The 19,187-nt window shown below is 42.4% G+C and overlaps 1 protein-coding gene across 1 annotated transcript; it reads left to right on the top strand.

Annotated features, from left to right (window-relative positions):
- The first annotated feature begins 2,237 nt into the window (after positions 1 to 2,237).
- ZNF599 (zinc finger protein 599) lies at positions 2,238 to 17,986 on the top strand. Its single transcript, XM_068992853.1, has 5 exons — positions 2,238 to 2,255; positions 4,398 to 4,524; positions 5,905 to 6,000; positions 12,795 to 14,382; positions 17,949 to 17,986. Exons 1-4 carry the CDS (start codon positions 2,238 to 2,240, stop codon positions 14,318 to 14,320), a joined length of 1,767 nt encoding a protein of 588 aa, XP_068848954.1. The 3' UTR covers positions 14,321 to 14,382; positions 17,949 to 17,986.
- Positions 17,987 to 19,187: the final 1,201 nt, after the last annotated feature.

Below are 19,187 nucleotides of genomic sequence, written 5' to 3'. Positions count from 1 at the left end.
CTTCTCAGTGTCCTTTTCAGTAAAAGTAGGACAATGAGCATTAAGGTATAAGGCCAGAAAGGACAGCAGAGTAAACAGAAGCTGGTATCATGCAGACCTCCAGCTGGATGGAATAGTTCCACCAGGTTCAAGGTGGGGAAGCAGCATTTCTGATGAAGGAACTAGATGTGCCAAAAACCCAAGCTGAAAAGAGCTTGATCTACTGAAGAAATCAAGTGAAGTCAATGTGACTGAAAATAACAACAAAAGCTCTCAAGTACTTATCATTTTGGGCGTCCTAGGTGCCACTAATGATAAAGAACCCTCCTGCCAGTGCAGGTAGATGTAAGAGACACAGGTTCAATCCCTGGGTGGGGAAGATTTCCTGGAGGAGAGCATGGCAACCCACACCAATATTCTTGTCTGGAGAATCCTATGGTCAGAGGAGTCTGGCAAGCTATGGGTCCATAGGGTCTCAAAGAGTCAGACATGACTGAAGTGATTTAGCACACATTTATTATTATGTCCCAGGTCTAGTCCTAAGCACTTTTTAGCTATCTCTTCTGACATAGGTAATTTTGTCTCATTCACTGGAGAGTCCGGTTCTCAACTGTGTTGGAGGATTAAAACCTCTTGCAGGGCTTACACACAGGTACGTGGGCCTCACTCAAGAGTATGTGCTTCGATAGCTCTGAAGTGGGGCCTGATGACGTGTAACAAATTCCAGGTAATGCTGATGTGGTCTATGAATTGGAAACCACGGATTAGGGGAATCTTCACTTTTCATCATAAATCCTGGCTCAGAGAGGTGAAATGCTGGGCAGGAATACATTGCGTAAGGTCAAGGAATAGGGCATGTGAAATGGCAACCCACTCCAGTATACTTGCCTGAAAAATCCCATGGACAGAGAAGTCTGGTAGGCTATAGTCCATGGGGTCGCAAAGAGTCGGACATGACTGAGCGACTTCACTTCACTTAGAGTCCTTTAAGGGCGGGACATTGCCTGAAGGGCCAAGGAAATCAATGTGTCTTGCCTTCAAGAGGAAGTGAGGCTGTGCCCTCCTTTGGAACCTTGTTCAGTGGCTCAGTCATGTCTGACTCTTTGTGACCCCATGGATTGCAGCATGCCAGGCTTCCCTGTCCTTCAACATCTCCCAGAGTTTGCTCAAACTCATGTCCATTGAGTTGGTGATGCCATCCCACCATTTTGTCCTCTGTCATCCCCTTCTCCTCCTGCCTTCAGTCTTTCCTAGCATCAAGGTCTTTTCCAATGAGTTGGGTCTTCCCATCAGTGGCCAAAGTACTGAAGTTTCAGCTTCAGCATCTGTCCTTCCAATGAATATTCAGGGTTGATTTGATCTCCTTGCAGTCCAAAGGACTCTCAAGAGTCTTCTGCAACACCACAGTTTGAAAGCATCAATTCTTTGGTGCTCGCCCTTCTTTATGGTCCAACTCTCACATCCTATACATGACTACTGGAAAAACTATAGCTTTGACCTTAGGGACCTTTGTTGGCAAAATGATATCTCTACTTTTTATATACGCTGTCTAGGTTTGTCTTAATTTTTCTTTCAAGGAGCAAGTTTCTTTTAATTTCATGGCTGCAGTCACCATCTGCAGTGATTTTGGAGCGCAAGAAAATAAAGTCTGTCACTGTTTCCATTGTTTTCCCATCTATTTGCCATGAAGTGATAGGATCAGATGCCATGGAACCTTAAGACACAGTTTCCATAGAAAACCAGAAGTGAGCTCCTTGGTTCACCAGGATGAAGTCAGAAACTACATTACCCAGAAGGCAGTGTCTCCAATGACGGCCTTGGGCGCTGAGCCAATGACGTAAAGCGGAGGCGGGCAGTGGTGGCAGCTTGGGCGGGGCTTCTTGGTCTAGTATTAGAATGTCGTTTACAAGCGATCTCTCTAGCTTTACGGGCTTCCTCTCCTGGAGCGTTGGACATTGACCGCTCCATGGAAAAAGGTCTTCTATACCGAGCAAAGAGCCGTGAGGAGACTAGAACCCACCGTCACACTTTTGTGTGAACAGTGACCCCGCTTGGAACGGGTTGTCAGCCGAGCATTCGAGCTCCCAGCCCTCCGTCCCCACAGCTCCCAGAGGCGGCTCCGCGGGCCTTATGCGCATTCCACACCGTGGACCCTCAGGTCCCAGATACTTCCGTGCAGGGCTGGCCTCGGGTCGGCTAAGCCCGCTCTACCTGCTTTTGTCACCGCCTCCCGCCGTCCCGCTCTGCCCACGGGCCCCATGGCGGCGCCGGCGCTGGTGAGTGGAGGGCGCCCAAGTGTGCTGGGGTCGCGGTCCGCATAGTGCCACTCTGTGATATAGGGAATTCCGGGCCTCTCCACCTTTCCGTCTTAATACGCTTCGATCTGGAGGTTCGGTGAAAATGGGGTGTGGGGACGACAGTGCTCATCAGTTCCAACCCAGGGTTCTGAATCCAGGCCAAGTGTTGTAAAGAGAGGCACCCATAATTGGCTCTAAGCTTATGGATTCACGGCCCTTGGCCTCTATTCCCTCGGGTCTAAAATTGAAGTATTAACAACTTTTGTCTCTCGGTCAGAGGAACTGGAGAGGATATGCTTGTGGCGTGTGTCCTTGAGTGCTCAGCACAACCCAGAGAGCATCACTCTGGATGTTGTTTCTGGAGAAGGGCTCTCCTGGTCCTGCTGTTATCTCAGGCTCACCCCAGGTGGAGTTTGACCCTCAGCCATCCCTGCCTCCGGCCTCAGCGCAGCTGAGAACTGGGAGACAGATGAGACAGCCTGGAGAGCAGAAGTGGGGTGGGAGCAGTGTTTCTGGAATTGGCTGCTCCTCTAACAGGAGTAGAAGTTCCCTGGACAGAGCAGAAGACAAGCCTGTCACTGGATTTCTCTTTGAGGGTACCATCTGGGTACAAGTCCATTGGCTTGCCACTGACGGTATCCATTTCCCCAACACATTTACTTATATTTCAAAAGTGAATCCATTACAATTTTCATTAATGACAGTGCATAGGAATGTTGTGTCTCAAGGGATGTAAACACATGGACAGGCCCTAAGTTATTCTTCAGCACGCCACTTTGTTTGCTGTCAACATAGCTCTGATGACCTTCAGAACTTTGCTTGTTTATCCATTTTTCCTGGCTTGCTCCCTAATTCATTCCAGCCTTGTTCCACATCTGCTCAGAGAGGTCTTCCTGACTGACCCATCTAAAGTCTCCTGTAGTCATCTTATTTTTCTTCATTTTGGAGCCCCTAAGGCCATATGACTTTATTTTGCTTATTTATTTAGTTCCTTGTCAGGGATGTGGGAGCTCCTGTCCCCAGGCTTAGAAAAATGCAGGACCTGTACCAAGTGTTCAGTAAGTGGTTGATGAATGAAAGATTCTACCTTCTGGAACTGCCATGATACCTAGATCAAATCTAAATCCCCTGTCGTGGCTGGACCACAGGGACTTGGGTTCAAATCTTGTCCCTTCTCATTAGACGTGTTACTCTGGGCAGCTTGACTTTGAGCCCCCATTTGCTGATTGTGAAATGGAGACAGTGATGGTGTTAACCTTATGGGCTGTGAGAGAATTAAAGAAATTCACAAATACACATTGAGCACTGACAAGTGCTAGGCACTGCACTTATTTGCTTTATGAACATTTTCACTGTAATCTCTGCAAGAACCTGGTGAAGTTGGAACTGTTGTATTGATGTGGAAATTGAGGCTAAAAGAAATTAGCATGTTTTGGTTCAAAAGGTTGAATTTAAATCCCAAGAAGTCTAGGTGCAGACCTAGATACTGTTAGTTGCTTTAACACAGCATCTAAATGGCACCCCACTCCAGTACTTTTGCCTGGAAAATCCCATGGATAGAGGAGCCTGGAAGGCTGCAGTCCATGGGGTCACTGAGGGTCGGACACGACTGAGCGACTTCACTTTCACTTTTCACTTTCATGCATTGGAGAAGGAAATAGCAACCCACTCCAGTGTTCTTGCCTGGAGGATCCTGGGGACGGGGGAGCCTGGTGGGCTGCTGTCTATGGGGTCGCACAGAGTCAGACACGACTGAAGCAACTTAGCAGCAGCAGCAAAGCCCTGAGGTGCAGGCATAGAGGGCAGACCAGTGAGGCTCAGCTGCCACTGCTCTTATCCTTGCTTGAATTACAGTAACGGACTCACAGTCCACACAAGATTACTTTGGTTTTGCATCACTCTCCAGTGGATTCCCATGTAGGTGGCCTTTCCCTCTCACACTATTTGTAGTCCATCTACAGCACCATCTACCTCCCTCTTGAACCCAGCACAGAGCTGGGTTCTCAGGAGATACTCAGGGATTCAGGCCTTGGGTCTCTCTGAGTTTCTGTCACTAACCAAGCAGTAGGCTCTAATTTAATAGCCATACAGTCACCCCACCCTCTCTGTTTGACTTTGCAGGCATTGATATCATTTGAAGATGTGGCCATAACCTTCACTGGGGAGGAATGGAGACGTCTAGACCTGGCCCAGAGGACCTTGTACCAGGAGGTGATGTTGGAGACTTGTGGCCTCCTGGTCTCACTGGGTAAGGCCTCACCTCACATGTGGTACCCAGAACCTCTTTTGTACCACCCTCTCTCTGAGCGCGGTCGGTTAAGAAGACCTGAGGAACCTGCCTTTGCTTCTCCCTCCAGCCTCAGCCTGTTCTGGTCTGACCGCCTCATGATTATTTTTATTTTATTATTTTAGTAGTAACCCTTTCACTTAGCCCCAGCGAACTAATATCTTTAAAGTGTGTAGAGTAGAACTGGGAACTTAGAAAGTGCCATATAGGTATTTGTTATGTATAATAAATTATACATAATAATATACAAAATTATACAAATTACATACAAATATAATCATATACAAATTGCACAATAAAATTGTACAAAATAATAAATCCCAAATGTTCTTCCATATAGTCTCTCCCAGGAGGTCAGTCTTCAGTGAAGTAACTACAGTGTTATGTGACAATTGTGAATAGTTATTGAAAGGAGGCATCTGGGGAATAGTATTCCAAGTGGAGAGACAAACACAAGCCAATTCCCTGAGTGGGCAGGGGGCTCAGGTCCAGCAGAGACAAAGGAAGATCTGGTTCACCGTTCCCCCTGCCTCCTTACTGACCTCAGTGCCAGATATAGAGCAGACCTCAGTGAACATTTGCTAAGTGACAGCTGGGTGCACTCTGGCTTGCAGTACAGGATTTTCTAATCAGAGTTTCTGTGGTCCTGCTGCCTAAGTCATTGACTTCTCTTCAGAATCCTCCTATGTTTAAACCTTCACATTTGGCAAAATATATTTGGCTGCATGTGCCAGAAAACGACATCATACAAATTTCACCCTGAAGAAAGTTTATTACTTCACCTAATGAGAAGCCCTGTGGTGGTGCTGGCTCCTGGGTTGGTACCTCCCAACCCAATTCTCTGTTTGTCTGCTTTCTCTCTTTGGTCCAGGTCATTGGGCCAGCATCCCTGAAGTGGCCACAGGATGGTGTAGCAACAAATAGGGTAGCAAGTCCCCACATTCAGCCCCATCTTCCCAAACTGGAGTTTTCTTCAGAATGGGTAGCAGTTTTAGGTCATGGCCTTCCTCAGACAACTGATTATCAGTTGATTTAGTCTAGTGTTTTCAGCCATCCTTGGACACCAGAATCACCTGGTGAGGTTTGAAAACAACCAGTACTGTCTTTATGCCCAGAGATTTGGTTTAATTTGTTCTGTGTTTAGAACCAGATGTGTCTAAGTAGTTCTGAAGCATGGGATGGTTGAATCTTGCTAATTTAATTAGGGAAAGACTTCTGGAAGGAGGTGTCCCCTTTGGGGTTGCATAGTGGTATGTTCAAGGTGTTCACTCCTGTATATGTGAGATTTTCCTTTTTGTCTTTCCCTAAATACCCATGCCCCATTTATTTCTCCATGTACAGGGCATCCTGTTCCTGAGGCAGAGCTGATTCAGCTACTGGAGTATGGGCCAGAACTGTGGACAGTAAAGAGAGGCCTCTCTGGAAACACCTGTATAGGTGAGTGGCATGGCAGCTGGCAGACTGCCAGTCAGCCCCATTGAGTGGGCAGTGCCCCTTTCCATGGGCAGTTTCTTTCTGTAGCTTTCTGGGGGTCTTGGGTGATCATGGAGTCCTTTTAACTGTGTTTCCTCTGTCTTCCCAATCCTATCACACTCTTTGCCTTTGCTGGGGTTGAAATTTGCTATCCTGAGTAAGAGACAGACTCTATACTTGGCCATTCAGAAGCATCAGGACCCTGGGGAAGTTGTATGATCTTCCTGTGCCTTTGACATACAAGTTAAGCTAAGTGGATGCTGTCTGCTGTAAGAAATAAGCCCCAAAATCTTGGTGGCTCAGCAAGACTTGTTTTTCTCATTTGTGCCACGGTATAATGTGGTCAGGATTCCCAAGTGGCACAGTTGTAAAGAATCTGCGTGCCAGTGCAGAAGACACGTGAGACGCTGGTTTGATCCCTGGGTTGGGAAGATCCCCTGGAGTAGGAAATGACAACCTGTTCCAGTATTCTTGCCTGGAAAATTCCATAGGTAGAAGAGCCTGGCGGACTATAGTTCATAGGGTTGCAAAGAGTCAGACACGATTGAGCAACTGAGCACATACACACATAATGTGGATCTGCAGGCAAATTCTGTACCACATATCTATTTAGGGACCAGGTATATTCTATTGTCAGCATGTGGCTGTAAGATTGCCCTGACATCATCTAACTGGCCAAAAGGAATAGGAGAGAAGGGGAGTAGTCATACCCACTTGCTCACATAGTCACTTCCATTCACCTTCCATTGCCTGACCCAAAGTAAGTGACTTAACAATATTCATGTATTATTACTCATAATGAATAGTGACTAATGGTATCTCAAACTACTTTCTGGATTCAGAAAAGAGTCATTTATTTTTCTGCAGATTACTGCCTCCAACTCTACTTTGCATCTCACTCTTTTCCACCTCTAGCCAATCATTTATCTGTACCATACATCCCTGCAGGCATCCATGCTTCCATTTGTAAATGAGATATTCAGAAGCAATCCCTAGCCTTGTCATTCTCTTGCTTTCCTGTCTTGTAAAATCTTAAGAGGATGTTTGCCTCTGTCAGCCCCGTATCAAATGTGTGGCTAGCATCAATGTAGATTTCTGATCGCTCCCCTCTTGGGTTCCCTCAGGTTGCTCAGCCAGCCAGTGAGTATCTCTGGCCAGCCCCTCCTCAGTCCACTGAGTCCGTCTCAAATCTTCACCGCTTTCTACAGTTCTGCATCTTCACTTGGAGGTTTCAAAGGCACTTCATACCCATCATGCCTAAGAAGGATCTCAAGATCTTGCCCACTCCTCTCATCTCCCCATTTCAGTCAATGGTCTTGCTGTTCAAGAAGTTGAGAAAACCAAAAACAAACTTGAACAACACCTCCATTTTCATCATGCCCATGATGCAGCCATTCCTGAATCTTGATCATATTTCATCTTATGTTTCTCCTGAATCTGTCACCTCCACCAGTTCCATGAGTTCCATCATTATCACCCTAGCCTAGGCTGTAATCATCTTTGGCCTGCATGATGCTAACATAGTCCCCCCATCATCAGCTCTGTGTCTCACATCCACTCCCCTGTCCACTTTTACCTTATTCCAAACATCACCATCTCCCCAGTCATTGAGATCTCAACATATGACCCAGTTCATTCAGAAAATAAAGGCTGTTCCCTTGTTTTTCTTGCTTTTTAACCCTTACTGACTTATCCCTGCAGCTTCTTTCTCACCTCTACAGAAGAGTTCTCATCCCTGGCCATGGCTGATCCCCCTAGCAGAGTCTAGGTCATACCTTCATCTACCTTCTCAGATGTCTTAGTTATCTATTGCCAGACTGCAATGAGTGAATAAAAATCACTCATTTAATATTAAAATATCACTCATTTATTATCTCATCTGTGGATCAGAAATCTAGGCACAGCTTAGCTTGATCCCCTGCAAAGCTGTAGTTGTAGGCAGTTTACAACACATCAGCTTGCTTCTTCAGATCAAGTAATGGTGTAAGAGATTCCAGCAAGAGAGGTTCCACACATATACTTTATCTGTTACATCTTACATTCTACTGCCTTTGTTATATTCTGTTCTTTAGAAGTAAATTTTGCTAGGATTCAGCATGCGTGCATGCTAAGTCACTTCAGTTGTGTCCAGCTCTTTGTGACCCCATGGAATACAGCCCACCAGGCCCCTCTGTCCATGGGATTTTCCAGGCAAGAATATTGGAGCAGGTTGCCATTTCCTTCTCCATGGGATCTTCCTGACTCAGGATTGAATCCATGTTTCTTATGTCTCCTGCATTGGTAGGCAGGTTCATTAGCACTAGTGCCACCTGGGAAGCCCAGGATTCAGGCAGAGGGTATCAAAACTGTGGGAACACCATGAGGAAGGGATTATGGGAAACCATACAGGAGTCTGTCCACTGCATCAGAGAACATGCTTCTTCATTTATTTCCTCCCTCTTCTATATCTCCATCTTCTCTCCGCTCAACAGAAAAAACATGCTGAAGTTTCTTGCGATTGTGGGAAACATTAAAAAAAAAAGTGCTCTTGGCTCTCCAACAACATCCAAAAGTTGTTGACTCTATTTCAGCTGAACAACCAAGCTTTCTAGAGGACTTTTCTCATTCTCAGAAGAGACATCTACACAGACCTCTCCTTTACTAGTCAATATTTCCTTGAATTTTTGTACTGAGGTGTAATTTATACATAGTGAATGTATAAATCTTAAAGGTCCATCATTATGAAATTTTACATATATATAAACCAGCGTATCCACTGCAAGTGTCAAGAGATGCAGTATTTCCAGCACCTCTGAGGCTTTTTGTGCTTCCCTCCTGTTAATATCCCCTTCTACAAAATTAGCCAGTATTTAGACTCTGTCACCATAGATTTAGGGTGGTTTTTTTTTTTTTTTTAATATTCATTTATTTATTTATTTGGCTGCACCAGGTCTTAGTTGCAGCATATGGAATCTTTTAGTTATGGCATGCGAACTCTTAGTGGCAGCATACGGGGTCTAGTCCCCTGACCAGGTGTTGAACCCAGGCCTCCTGCATTGCAAGCTTGGAGTCAGCTACAGACCACCAAGGAAGTCCCATAGATTAGTTTTGAAGGTTTATAAATGGAACCCCACAGTGTACAATATGGCCCTGCCGGTCTTGTTTTGATAATCATTATGGCTCTGGAATTTATCCATGTGGTTGCATTTATTTGGAGTTAGTTTCTCACTGTGCAATAGCTCAGTGAATTAATAGATCACACATACCTGTGTTGCTGTCGATGGACATTTGACTTTTCAGAATATTCTTAACCATATTTTTTGTTGCCTGTAAGCACGCATTTCTGTTGGGAGTATACATATGAGTGGACTGGCTGGATCATGGTGTAGTTATATGATTAGCTTTAATAGGAACTACCAGTCAGTTTCAGAGTGACTGCACCATGTCACATTCCCACCAGCTATATGTAAGATCCCTCATTGCTTCACATACTTGTGAGCAGATGGTATCTGCCCCTTTACTCTTTGAGGCCCAGTAGTGGTATTTCTCAGCACTGCAGTACTAAAAAAATGTTCTCACAGGTTATTGCTGACATTCTGATTAACCAATGTAACAACTATAATAATGATAAGAGATAGTGGTCTACAATTTACAGAACATTTGCCATGTACTTTTTCTCATGTCACCTTGTTATGAACTGAACGCCTGTGTCCTCCCAAAATCTGTATGTTGAATCCCTAATGCCCCAGTGTGATGATTCTGGCCCTTTGGGTGGTGATTGGGTTTAGATGAGGTCATGAGAATGGAGCACCCATGATGGGATTAGTGTTCTTATATGAAGACAGGGACCACAGCCTTTCCTAAATGTGGTGTGTGGTGGTGGGGAAGAGAGGGAGAAGTCTTTGGTGTCTCTTATTATAAAGATGCGATCCTCTCAGGTCTACTTTTATGACCTCACTTAACCTTAATTATTTCTGTAAAGGCCAGGCCCTACCTCCAAATACATTGGCAATTAGGGCTTCAATACATGAATTTTGGGGAACACAAACATTCAGTCCATCACAGAATTTGTCTTTTGAATAAATAAAGGGCTATTCAGATAGTCTGTTTTTTCTTGTGTCAGTTTTGGTAATTTGAGTCTTTTAAGGAATTCATCTACTTTATCTAATTATTTTATCCATTACTTTTTAAGATTGTTTCATCTCAAAATGGTACATTGTATGTTATGTTTATTTTACCATAATTAAAAATTGCTAAAAAATAAGTTTAAGATATCATTTTTATAATGTCATGAAAAACTGACATTCTCAAAAAAAATTGTTTCATTGTACTCCTGTGTATATTTTGCTTTTTTATTTGAACATTATAAAAAGTATCTGTTTATGTTATCTTATAGGATTTGTACTTTTCATTCAATAGTATGTTACTGAGATTCATGATGCACGTAACTATAGTTCAGTTTCCCTGATTGCTCAGCAGTAAAGAACCCGCCTGCCAATGCAGGAGACATGGGTTCGGAAGATCCCTTGCCTGGATCAGGAAGATCCCCTGGAGAAGGAAACGGCAACCCACTCCAGTATTCTTAGCTGGGAAATCCCATGGTCAGAGAAGCCGGGCAGGCTACGGTCCATGGGGTTGCAAAGAGGCAAGACACAGCTTAGCAACTGAACATGCACACATCTATAGTTCACTCATTTTTTTCTCCAATAGTCATTTATATAATACCATGTATTCATCCATTTTCATGGAAATTTTCTTGTGTCCAATTTTTTGTACCCATACACAGTGGAGCCATGAAAATTCACATGTGTGTATTCTCATAAACAAGTGTAGGAATTTCTCTTAGAATATGCCTAGGACTGGAATTTGGGAATTATAAATTAAGCAAAAGGAGAACTTTACTAGATGATGCCCTGTTGTGTTCTAACATGATTATTTATACCCACTTACACTTTGCTTCCCCTGTATGAACAATTCCATGGATCTCCAACACTTGAAAGGTGTTTTCAATCAGGTGAATATAAAATAGTCTCTCATTGTGGTCTTAATTTGCCCTTCCCTCATATTTAAGAAATTTGAATACCTCTTCATATGTTGATTAGTCAGTACATATCTTCTGTGAAATGTCAGTTCATAGCATGGGTCAGTTTTCATTTTGGGTGTGAAGTGATGAAGTCTCCAGCTGTAATTGTGATTTTGGGTATTTCTCCTTCTCAGTTTTTAGTTTGTATGTTTTGAGGCTCTGATATTTGGTACATACAGATTTAGGGTTATTATGTCTTCCTGGTGGCTTGCTCTTTTTGTTATTATATAATGTCCCTTTTGGTCCCATTTTCTTTGCTCTGTCATCTGTGTTATCTGGTGTTAATGTAGGTCTGATGTTAACATAGCCATTTTTCTTGGATTGCCTTTTAAAACATTAGTCATGTTGATTAGTCTTTTATAGTGAATGTTTCTGTATCTTGTTTTTGAATTCTTCCTTTTCCCCAAGATCTAAAAGATAGTCATTTTCACTATTTATTAAAAGTTTTTAATCTTTAGCTTCTGACAAGTCTTAATCAATATGGAATTAATTTTTTGCTTTGTGCAAGGTAGAAATACAACTTCATTTTCCTTCATTGTGGCAAATGATTTTTCTACAGCCATTTATTAAATAGTCTTTTCTTATTCCCACTGGCCTCTCTGGTACTTCTGTCATATATCAAAATTGTGTGAATCCTCATGTGTTGAGCAAATTCCATATACACATTTCAGAGCTCCTAACTCTGTTTTTACCTTTGACACTTTGACAGCTTATATTATATCTAGGCTGCATCACACTACTTTGTTATATATGATTTCATCATCATCCTAATTCCTCAAAGAGCAAGTCCTTTTGCTTTATTCTTCTTCAGAGATATCCTGGTCTCTGTTCTTTTATATATTTTCCACAATCAGCTTGCCCATAACCGTGAAAAACCCTATTGAGATTTATCCCAAGTTGTATTAAATTTATAATGAATTTGAGGGAAATTGGCAATTTTATATTATTAATCTCTTTTCAAATAAATCTTTATTAATGTGATATGTTTTCTAGTTATCTAAATGTTATCTATTTCAGTCTGTTCACCGAGTCTTTACTCAGGTATAGTAGACTGAATATATCCACCCAGTTACTTATCTCTGACTCCCCACAACTTTCACACAGTCCAGAATCCTAAGATTTTATTTCTCCTCTGTCTCTGCCTCCCTCTCCACCATCCTGTCATTCTTTTCTTTTTGCCTGGCATTCAGTATTCTTTTAAGACCCTGACCTTTTGAACTTTCAGTTGTCTAATACAGTTTTTCTCCTAATTCCTCTGTCAGGGAATTCCTACGCACCTTTGGAGATAAGCTTATGTAGCACCTTGTCCTTGTAGCCTCCACTGGCCTCTTTCTGTCTGCCATCTGGGCCAAGTTAGGTTCACCTTCTCTGTGCTGTCATAGTAGCATGAGATATTGGAACACAGTCATTATCATTACTCTGCCCACCCTTCCCCACTCTGGAGAGTGAGGTGGAGTCTCCACTACAGATTTTCTGTTCCCTGCTACAGCTTTTCTTCTTGGGTTACCTTTTAAAGATGTCAAGAGCCCAAGGATTAGTAAAGAAAGATATTTTAAACCAGGGTTTAAGAGATGTAAAAATGCCATAGATGGTAGAGGCTTTATTTTCATCTTCATTCTTCCACTAAAGTGGTCATTTATTTTGTTCTGTGTTGACATCACTAATAGGCACTTTTGTTATATTGGATTTCCTTCAGGTGAAAAATCAAACCCCAAGACCACAGAGCTTACTGCTTCTCAGCTGGCCCTCACTGAGGAAGTCCCTTTTGAGGAACAGGTGACACATGGCACCTCAAGGGATTCCTGGCTGGGGCAAGCGAGGTATCAGGAAAAACTGTCAGAAATGCAAGAAGGGAACTGGAAGCCAGGAGCAGACCCCCACAAGGAGACATGCCTGAGGAAGTTGAGCCATAAACATGATGACTTTGAGACAGATGATAGTCTTTGTTTAGGGATTTTACAGGAGCAAGTCACTACACAAGATGCTCCGCATGAATGTGATTCCCAAGAACCAGGAAAAGACCTGGTTGTTGATGCAAGGAATAACCTCTATAAGTGCAAGGAATGTGGCAAAGATTTTAGCAAGAATTGGGCCCTTACTCGGCATCAACAGATTCATGCTGGAGTGAAGCCTTATGAATGCAGTGAATGTGGGAAAGCCTCTCGTTATATGGCAGACTTCATTCGACATATGAGGTTTCATACTGGGGAAAAGCCATACAAGTGTATCGAGTGTGGGAAGGCCTTCAAACGCAGGTCTCACCTCACAGAGCACCAGCGTATTCACAGTGGAGATAAACCCTATGAGTGCAAAGAATGTGGTAAAGCTTTCACCCATCGCTCCTCTTTCATCCAGCATAATGTGACTCACACTAGAGAAAAGCCCTTTTTGTGCAAGGAATGTGGGAAAGCCTTTTACTACAGCTCCTCCTTTGCTCAACACATGAGGATTCACACTGGAAAGAAACTCTATGAGTGCAGCAAATGTGGAAAGGCCTTCACTCACCGGTCCACTTTTATCCAGCATAATATGACCCACACGGGAGAAAAACCCTTTTTGTGCAAAGAATGTGGAAAAGCTTTCTGCCTCAACTCATCCTTCACTCAACATATGAGGATTCACACTGGAGAGAAACCCTATGAGTGCAGTGAGTGTGGAAAAGCCTTTACTCATAGATCTACTTTCATCCGGCATAAGAGGGCACATACTGGAGAGAAGCCCTTTGAGTGCAAAGAATGTGGGAAAGCATTTTGTGACAGCTCTTCCTTAATTCAACACATGAGGATTCACACTGGTGAGAGACCCTATGAATGCAGTGAATGTGGAAAGGCCTTTACACACCATTCTGTTTTTATCAGACACAATAGGACTCATAGTGGGAAAAAACCTTTGGAGTGTAAAGAATGTGAACAAGCCTTTTACTATAGCTCTTCCTTTACTCGACACATGAGGATTCACACTGGGGAAAAGCCTTATGTATGCAGAGAATGTGGAAAGGCCTTTACCCAACCTGCAAATTTTGTTCGGCATAATAGGATCCACACTGGAGAAAAGCCCTATGAGTGCAAAGAATGCGAGAAGGCCTTTTGTGACAATTTTGCCTTAACTCAACATGTGAGAACTCACACTGGAGAGAAACCCTTTGAATGTGGTGAATGTGGGAAGGCCTTCAGCCACAGTTCATCCTTCACTCACCATCAAAAGATTCACACCAGAGTTTAGAAGATGGAGGAAGGCCTTGTGCAAGTTTGCTCACTTTAGGCAATTTAGGTGAACTCATACAGGTAAAGTACCTTTCCTTTTGAATATAACTATTCATGGAAGTCTTTTGGCCAGAGAAATATCTTACTCAGTGTCAGAAGAGAAACACTAATTATCATCTCTGTGAAAGCTTTCTGTGGCAGGTCATCTGAAGGGTCATACTAGAAATTGACACTGGCTAAAGCTTTACACTACATCTGAGAATCCATAAGGGAGACTCTGGTTGTCATGCATTTGGGGAAAATGTCAGCAACAGTTCCTCCTATGTTTATTACAAATCCATCTCAAGAGCATTTAAAGAGATGTAGAAGAGAAAGGAAAGAGAAATACATTTGTGTCTTTTTCCCAATCTCCCTGCCAAGCTTATGACAATTTGTCATTTGTGTGTGGGCAGGGGAGGGGCTGAAAGGGGAGAGATCTAAGGCCTTATCCCCTTTATGTATTTTTTTATATCCATAGTCAGGAGAGTTGGACCATTGGGATGTTAGCTCTGCTAACATTTATTGAAAGTTATTTGTTACAAAACATTGACATATAACATGTCAATATCATGTCTACCATTGAACATAAGGCCTGAGTCTTGAAATACATATACGTACATCATATGCAATCAGTTCTTGTTAATCATGGTGGTTATAGTCTACAGTTCAGTTCAGTTCAGTTCAGTGGCTCAGTCGTGTCCGACTCTCTGCGACCCCATGAATCACAGCACACTAGGCCTCCCTGTCTATCATCAACTCCTGGAGTTCACTCAAACTCATGTCCATTGAGTCAGTGATACCATCCAGCCATTTCATCCTCTGTCGTCTCCTTTCCTCCTGCCCCCAATCCCTCCCAGCATCAGAGTCTTTTCCAATGAGTCAACTCTTCGCATGAGGTGGCCAAAGTACTGGAGTTTCAGCTTCAGCATCATTCCCTCCAAAGAAATTCCAGGGCTGATCTCCTTTAGAATGGACCGGTTGAATCTCCTTGCAGTCCATGGGACTCTCAAGAGTCTTCTCCAACACCACAGTTCAAAAGCATCAATTCTTCGGCACTCAGCTTTCTTCACAGTCCAACTCTCACATCCATACATGACCACTGGAAAACCAATAGCCTTGACTAGACGGACCTTTGTTGACAAAGTAATGTCTCTGCTTTTGAATATGCTATCTAGGTTGGTCATAACTTTCCTTCCACGGAGTAAGCGTCTTATAATTTCATGGCTGCAATCACCATCTGCAGTGATTTTGGAGCCCCCCAAAATAAATTCTGACACTGTCTTCACTGTTTCCCCATCTATTTCCCATGAAGTGATGGGACCGGATGCCATGATCTTCGTTTTCTGAATGTTGAGCTTTAAGCCAACTTTTTCACTCTCCTCTTTGATTTTCATCAAGAGGCTTTTTAGTTCCTCTTCACTTTCTGCCATAAGGGTGGTGTCATCTGCATATCTGAGGTTATTGATATTTCTCCTCTATAAGTTCACCATAAACACTGAATTAGTGAATACTGAACCATTGCTTCTAGTGGCAATACAGATTTAGGTACCTGTGAGCATCTGTTCGCATTTTCATCAACCAATCAATATGTAATCTTCTATGGAATTTTTTTTGTTTGTTTTAGAACACCTTATTTAATAAATGTTTCTGAGAAGTTACATCCAATATTTCATTATATTAATACTTCAGTGACATCATTTTTGTATATTCTGTTGTTGCTGTACTGCTTTTACTCTTTTCACTCCAACATACACAAACAATACATATATGCGGTACTGTTATACAGTAAACACATAAACACTGTATAGTACACTATGTTGTACAGTAGATCATGCAAAGAAAGTTCTAGAAAAAAGATTAAACAAATATTAACATTAACTAATTTTGGTAGAACTGCAGGATGTGTGATAGGGGAGTGCACTGAAGTGGGTAAATCTCTTGACCTTGGCTTGACCCAGGAAAACCAAAGGAGAAGACGATGCTTTGTTTTGCCTTCTCTTCCAGGTCTTAGTTGGTGGTTTCTACTTACTTCTCTGCCAAAGTTTCTTCCACATCTTCCATCATATCATTTGAAGTCTTTTTTACTTATATGCTTTGTGATATGCATTATGTTTTTGACACTGTCCTTTATATTTTCTGTAACACTTTTAAGTCAGAAAATTTTCAGGCAGTCTAGCCAAGCATTTCCCCAACAGTTAATGATAGTAGTCTGCTTTTTATTTATCCCAGGTTGTGCCAACACAGTTACAGTGCATATACTAACAGACACCCAGTAGTCCATCCTGGTGATTTCTTTTTTGGTGTTGAGAGTTTTGCTAAAAAGCTCCCTTATGTTGTACTTTTATTATGCTCTGATTGAGTGGTTGGATAACATAGAATTTAGGGGCATGAAAAGAACATCTAGGTTGGAGTGGGCATTTTCAGCTTCTTCATGGCAATGGATTGGGGCATTATCCAAAATTAATTAAACCTTGGAGGCAAGGTTTTTGCACTGGAAATAGCATTCAGTTTCTTGGATGAGCAGCTGTGGAACAAGTCCCAGAATGTTTCTTCTATCACTCAAACTTTTTATTCCACCTACAATGGACTGTCATATGGTTCAGATTTTTCTTTTCAAGTCTGGACATGGGCTCTTTACAACACTAGGGGTTTGTACTTAGTTCCCTTGGCATTCACACAATAGCTCAGTTGTGTGTAGTACTTGAATAATTCAAAGTCACGCTTTGAAAGCCATTTGCATTATATAGGTTCATTTGCCAACAGCCTTGTAAGCAAGCCTGTCTCATTAGCATTTAAATCTGTTCTTCTATATAGCATTTATTTTTTGTTGACATTTTAGTGATAGCCACTGTGACAGGTGTGAGGTGTTACCACATTGTATTTTTTATTTGCATTTCTCTGTGGTGTTGGAGAAGACTCTTGAGAGTCCCTTGGACTGCAAGGAGATCCAACCAGTTCATTCTGAAGGAGATCAGCCCTGGGATTTCTTTGGAAGAAATGATGCTAAAGCTGAAACTCCAGTACTTTGGCCACTTCATGCGAAGAGTTGACTCATTGGAAAAGACTTTGATGTTGGGAGGGATTGTGGGTAGGAGGAGAAGAGGATGACAGAGGATGAGATGGCTGGATGGTATCACTGACTCGATGGACGTGAATCTGAATGAACTCCGGGAGTTGGTGATGGACAGGGAGGCCTGGCGTGCTGCGATTCATGGGGTCGCAAAGAGTTGGACACAACTGAGCGACTGAACTGAACTGAACTGAACTGAACTGAATAATTAGCAGTGAAGTGAAGTGAAAGTTGCTCAGTCGTGTCCGACTCTTTGCTACCCCATGGACTATACAGTCCATGGAATTCTCTAGGTCAGAATACTGGAGTGGGTAGCCTTTCCCTTTTCCAGTGGATCTTCCCAACCCAGGGATCAAACCCAGGTCTCCCACATTGCAGATGGATTCTTTACCAGCTGAGCCACAAGGGAAGCCCAATAATTAGCAGTGATGAGCATCTTTTTCTGTTTTGTGCCTGTTTAAAAAAATTTTTTTTTATTGGGGTATAATTGCTTCATCTGTGGCTTGTTTTAAGTGATTGATTTTTCTTCTTATTTTAGGTTATATTTTCCTGCTTCTGTGTGTCACTGTTTATTTTTAATTGGATGTCAGACATTGTGATTTGGAAATATTTTTGTGTTTCTGTAAGTATTTTAGTAGGGACACTGACATTCTTACCAAAAAAGTTACATTGACAACTCTGGTAATGCCTATGAAAGGTGAAATCCTCAGAAGGGCCATCAAGATCTGTTATTTCTCTGCATTTTGGCGCCTGTGGGTCTGTCCTCGTACATGTCTCCTAGGTGCTCAAGTGATCACTCTGATCAGCTTTTATGTTTTAATAAAATGAAACTTTATCAAGGCTACCTTATCTGTACAATTACAAATAATAATCTCTATCCTTCCTTCTTCTCTTTGTGTTGGTCTGATATGTGGAAGTATAACTGGATTGCCTGTAGCACCAAGCCCTCAGTTCTGTCTTTAACCAGGTACTACCTGGGAGTTTACATCTGGCCTAGAGGTGTGGGTTAAAGCTCCCCAAAGGGTTTTTTATGTTTGTTTGTTTTTTTAAATATGAATCAGTTTCTACCATGGGAAATCTGTGCAGTTTTACACAGATTCTGAAATCTCTGGTTCTGGGCTCCTGTGGAGAAACTGGAAGACCTTGCAGTACAAGCTGGATGCCTGCAACACTAACTCCTGGAGGTGGGATGCACTCTTCAGTGTACCATAGCCATGCCCAGCAATTGTTCCCTTTTTAATGACCCGTCTGTCCCTGGGGCATTGGGAGGGTGCCTGTTTGTTCTTAGGAAATCCAAACCCCTATTATATCCAGGAAGATATCTTAGGCTCTATTTCCTCCCCTCTCTATTGTGAATGCTCTCCCAGCCATCCCAAACTAGGTCTACCCAACAGACCTTCTTTCCCTCCCTAGAGCCTGGTCTGTCCAGTTATCAGGACTTTGTTCAGATATTCCTCTCTGCCAGGTACAATCTCCTGAGAATTTTTTTTCTCATAGATTTCCAGGTGATGCTGAAGTTGCTGGTCAAGGGGCCACATAGTGTAAACTACTGATTCATTCACTTATTTAAAAATTCAGATATTCTCTGAAAATTTCTGGTGTGTATGTCTTGAGTCTTATTTTATTGCCTCAATTCCCGTAATATTTACAACCAGGAAATGGGTTGTAATTTTCCATATCAATTACAAAATTTAAACGATTACATAATATAACAAACTAAAGTCAACAAATGATTGTGGACTTGATTATTTTCTCATATAAATACCAATTACTGAGT

This window comes from Capricornis sumatraensis, chromosome 20 (genome assembly GCF_032405125.1).
Source record: "Capricornis sumatraensis isolate serow.1 chromosome 20, serow.2, whole genome shotgun sequence".
Lineage (NCBI taxonomy): Eukaryota > Metazoa > Chordata > Mammalia > Artiodactyla > Bovidae > Capricornis > Capricornis sumatraensis.
Note: the sequence above shows the minus strand (reverse complement) of the source record. Positions and strands in the feature narration are given on the sequence as shown.

What these genes read in the sequence shown, in the direction of transcription:
- ZNF599 (XM_068992853.1), top strand. An exon ending in TGGCCTCCTGGTCTCACTGG is followed by an intron (nt 4,525 to 5,904) that starts GTAAGGCCTCAC and finishes CTCCATGTACAG; the next exon opens with GGCATCCTGTTCCTGAGGCA. An exon ending in CTCTGGAAACACCTGTATAG is followed by an intron (nt 6,001 to 12,794) that starts GTGAGTGGCATG and finishes GATTTCCTTCAG; the next exon opens with GTGAAAAATCAAACCCCAAG.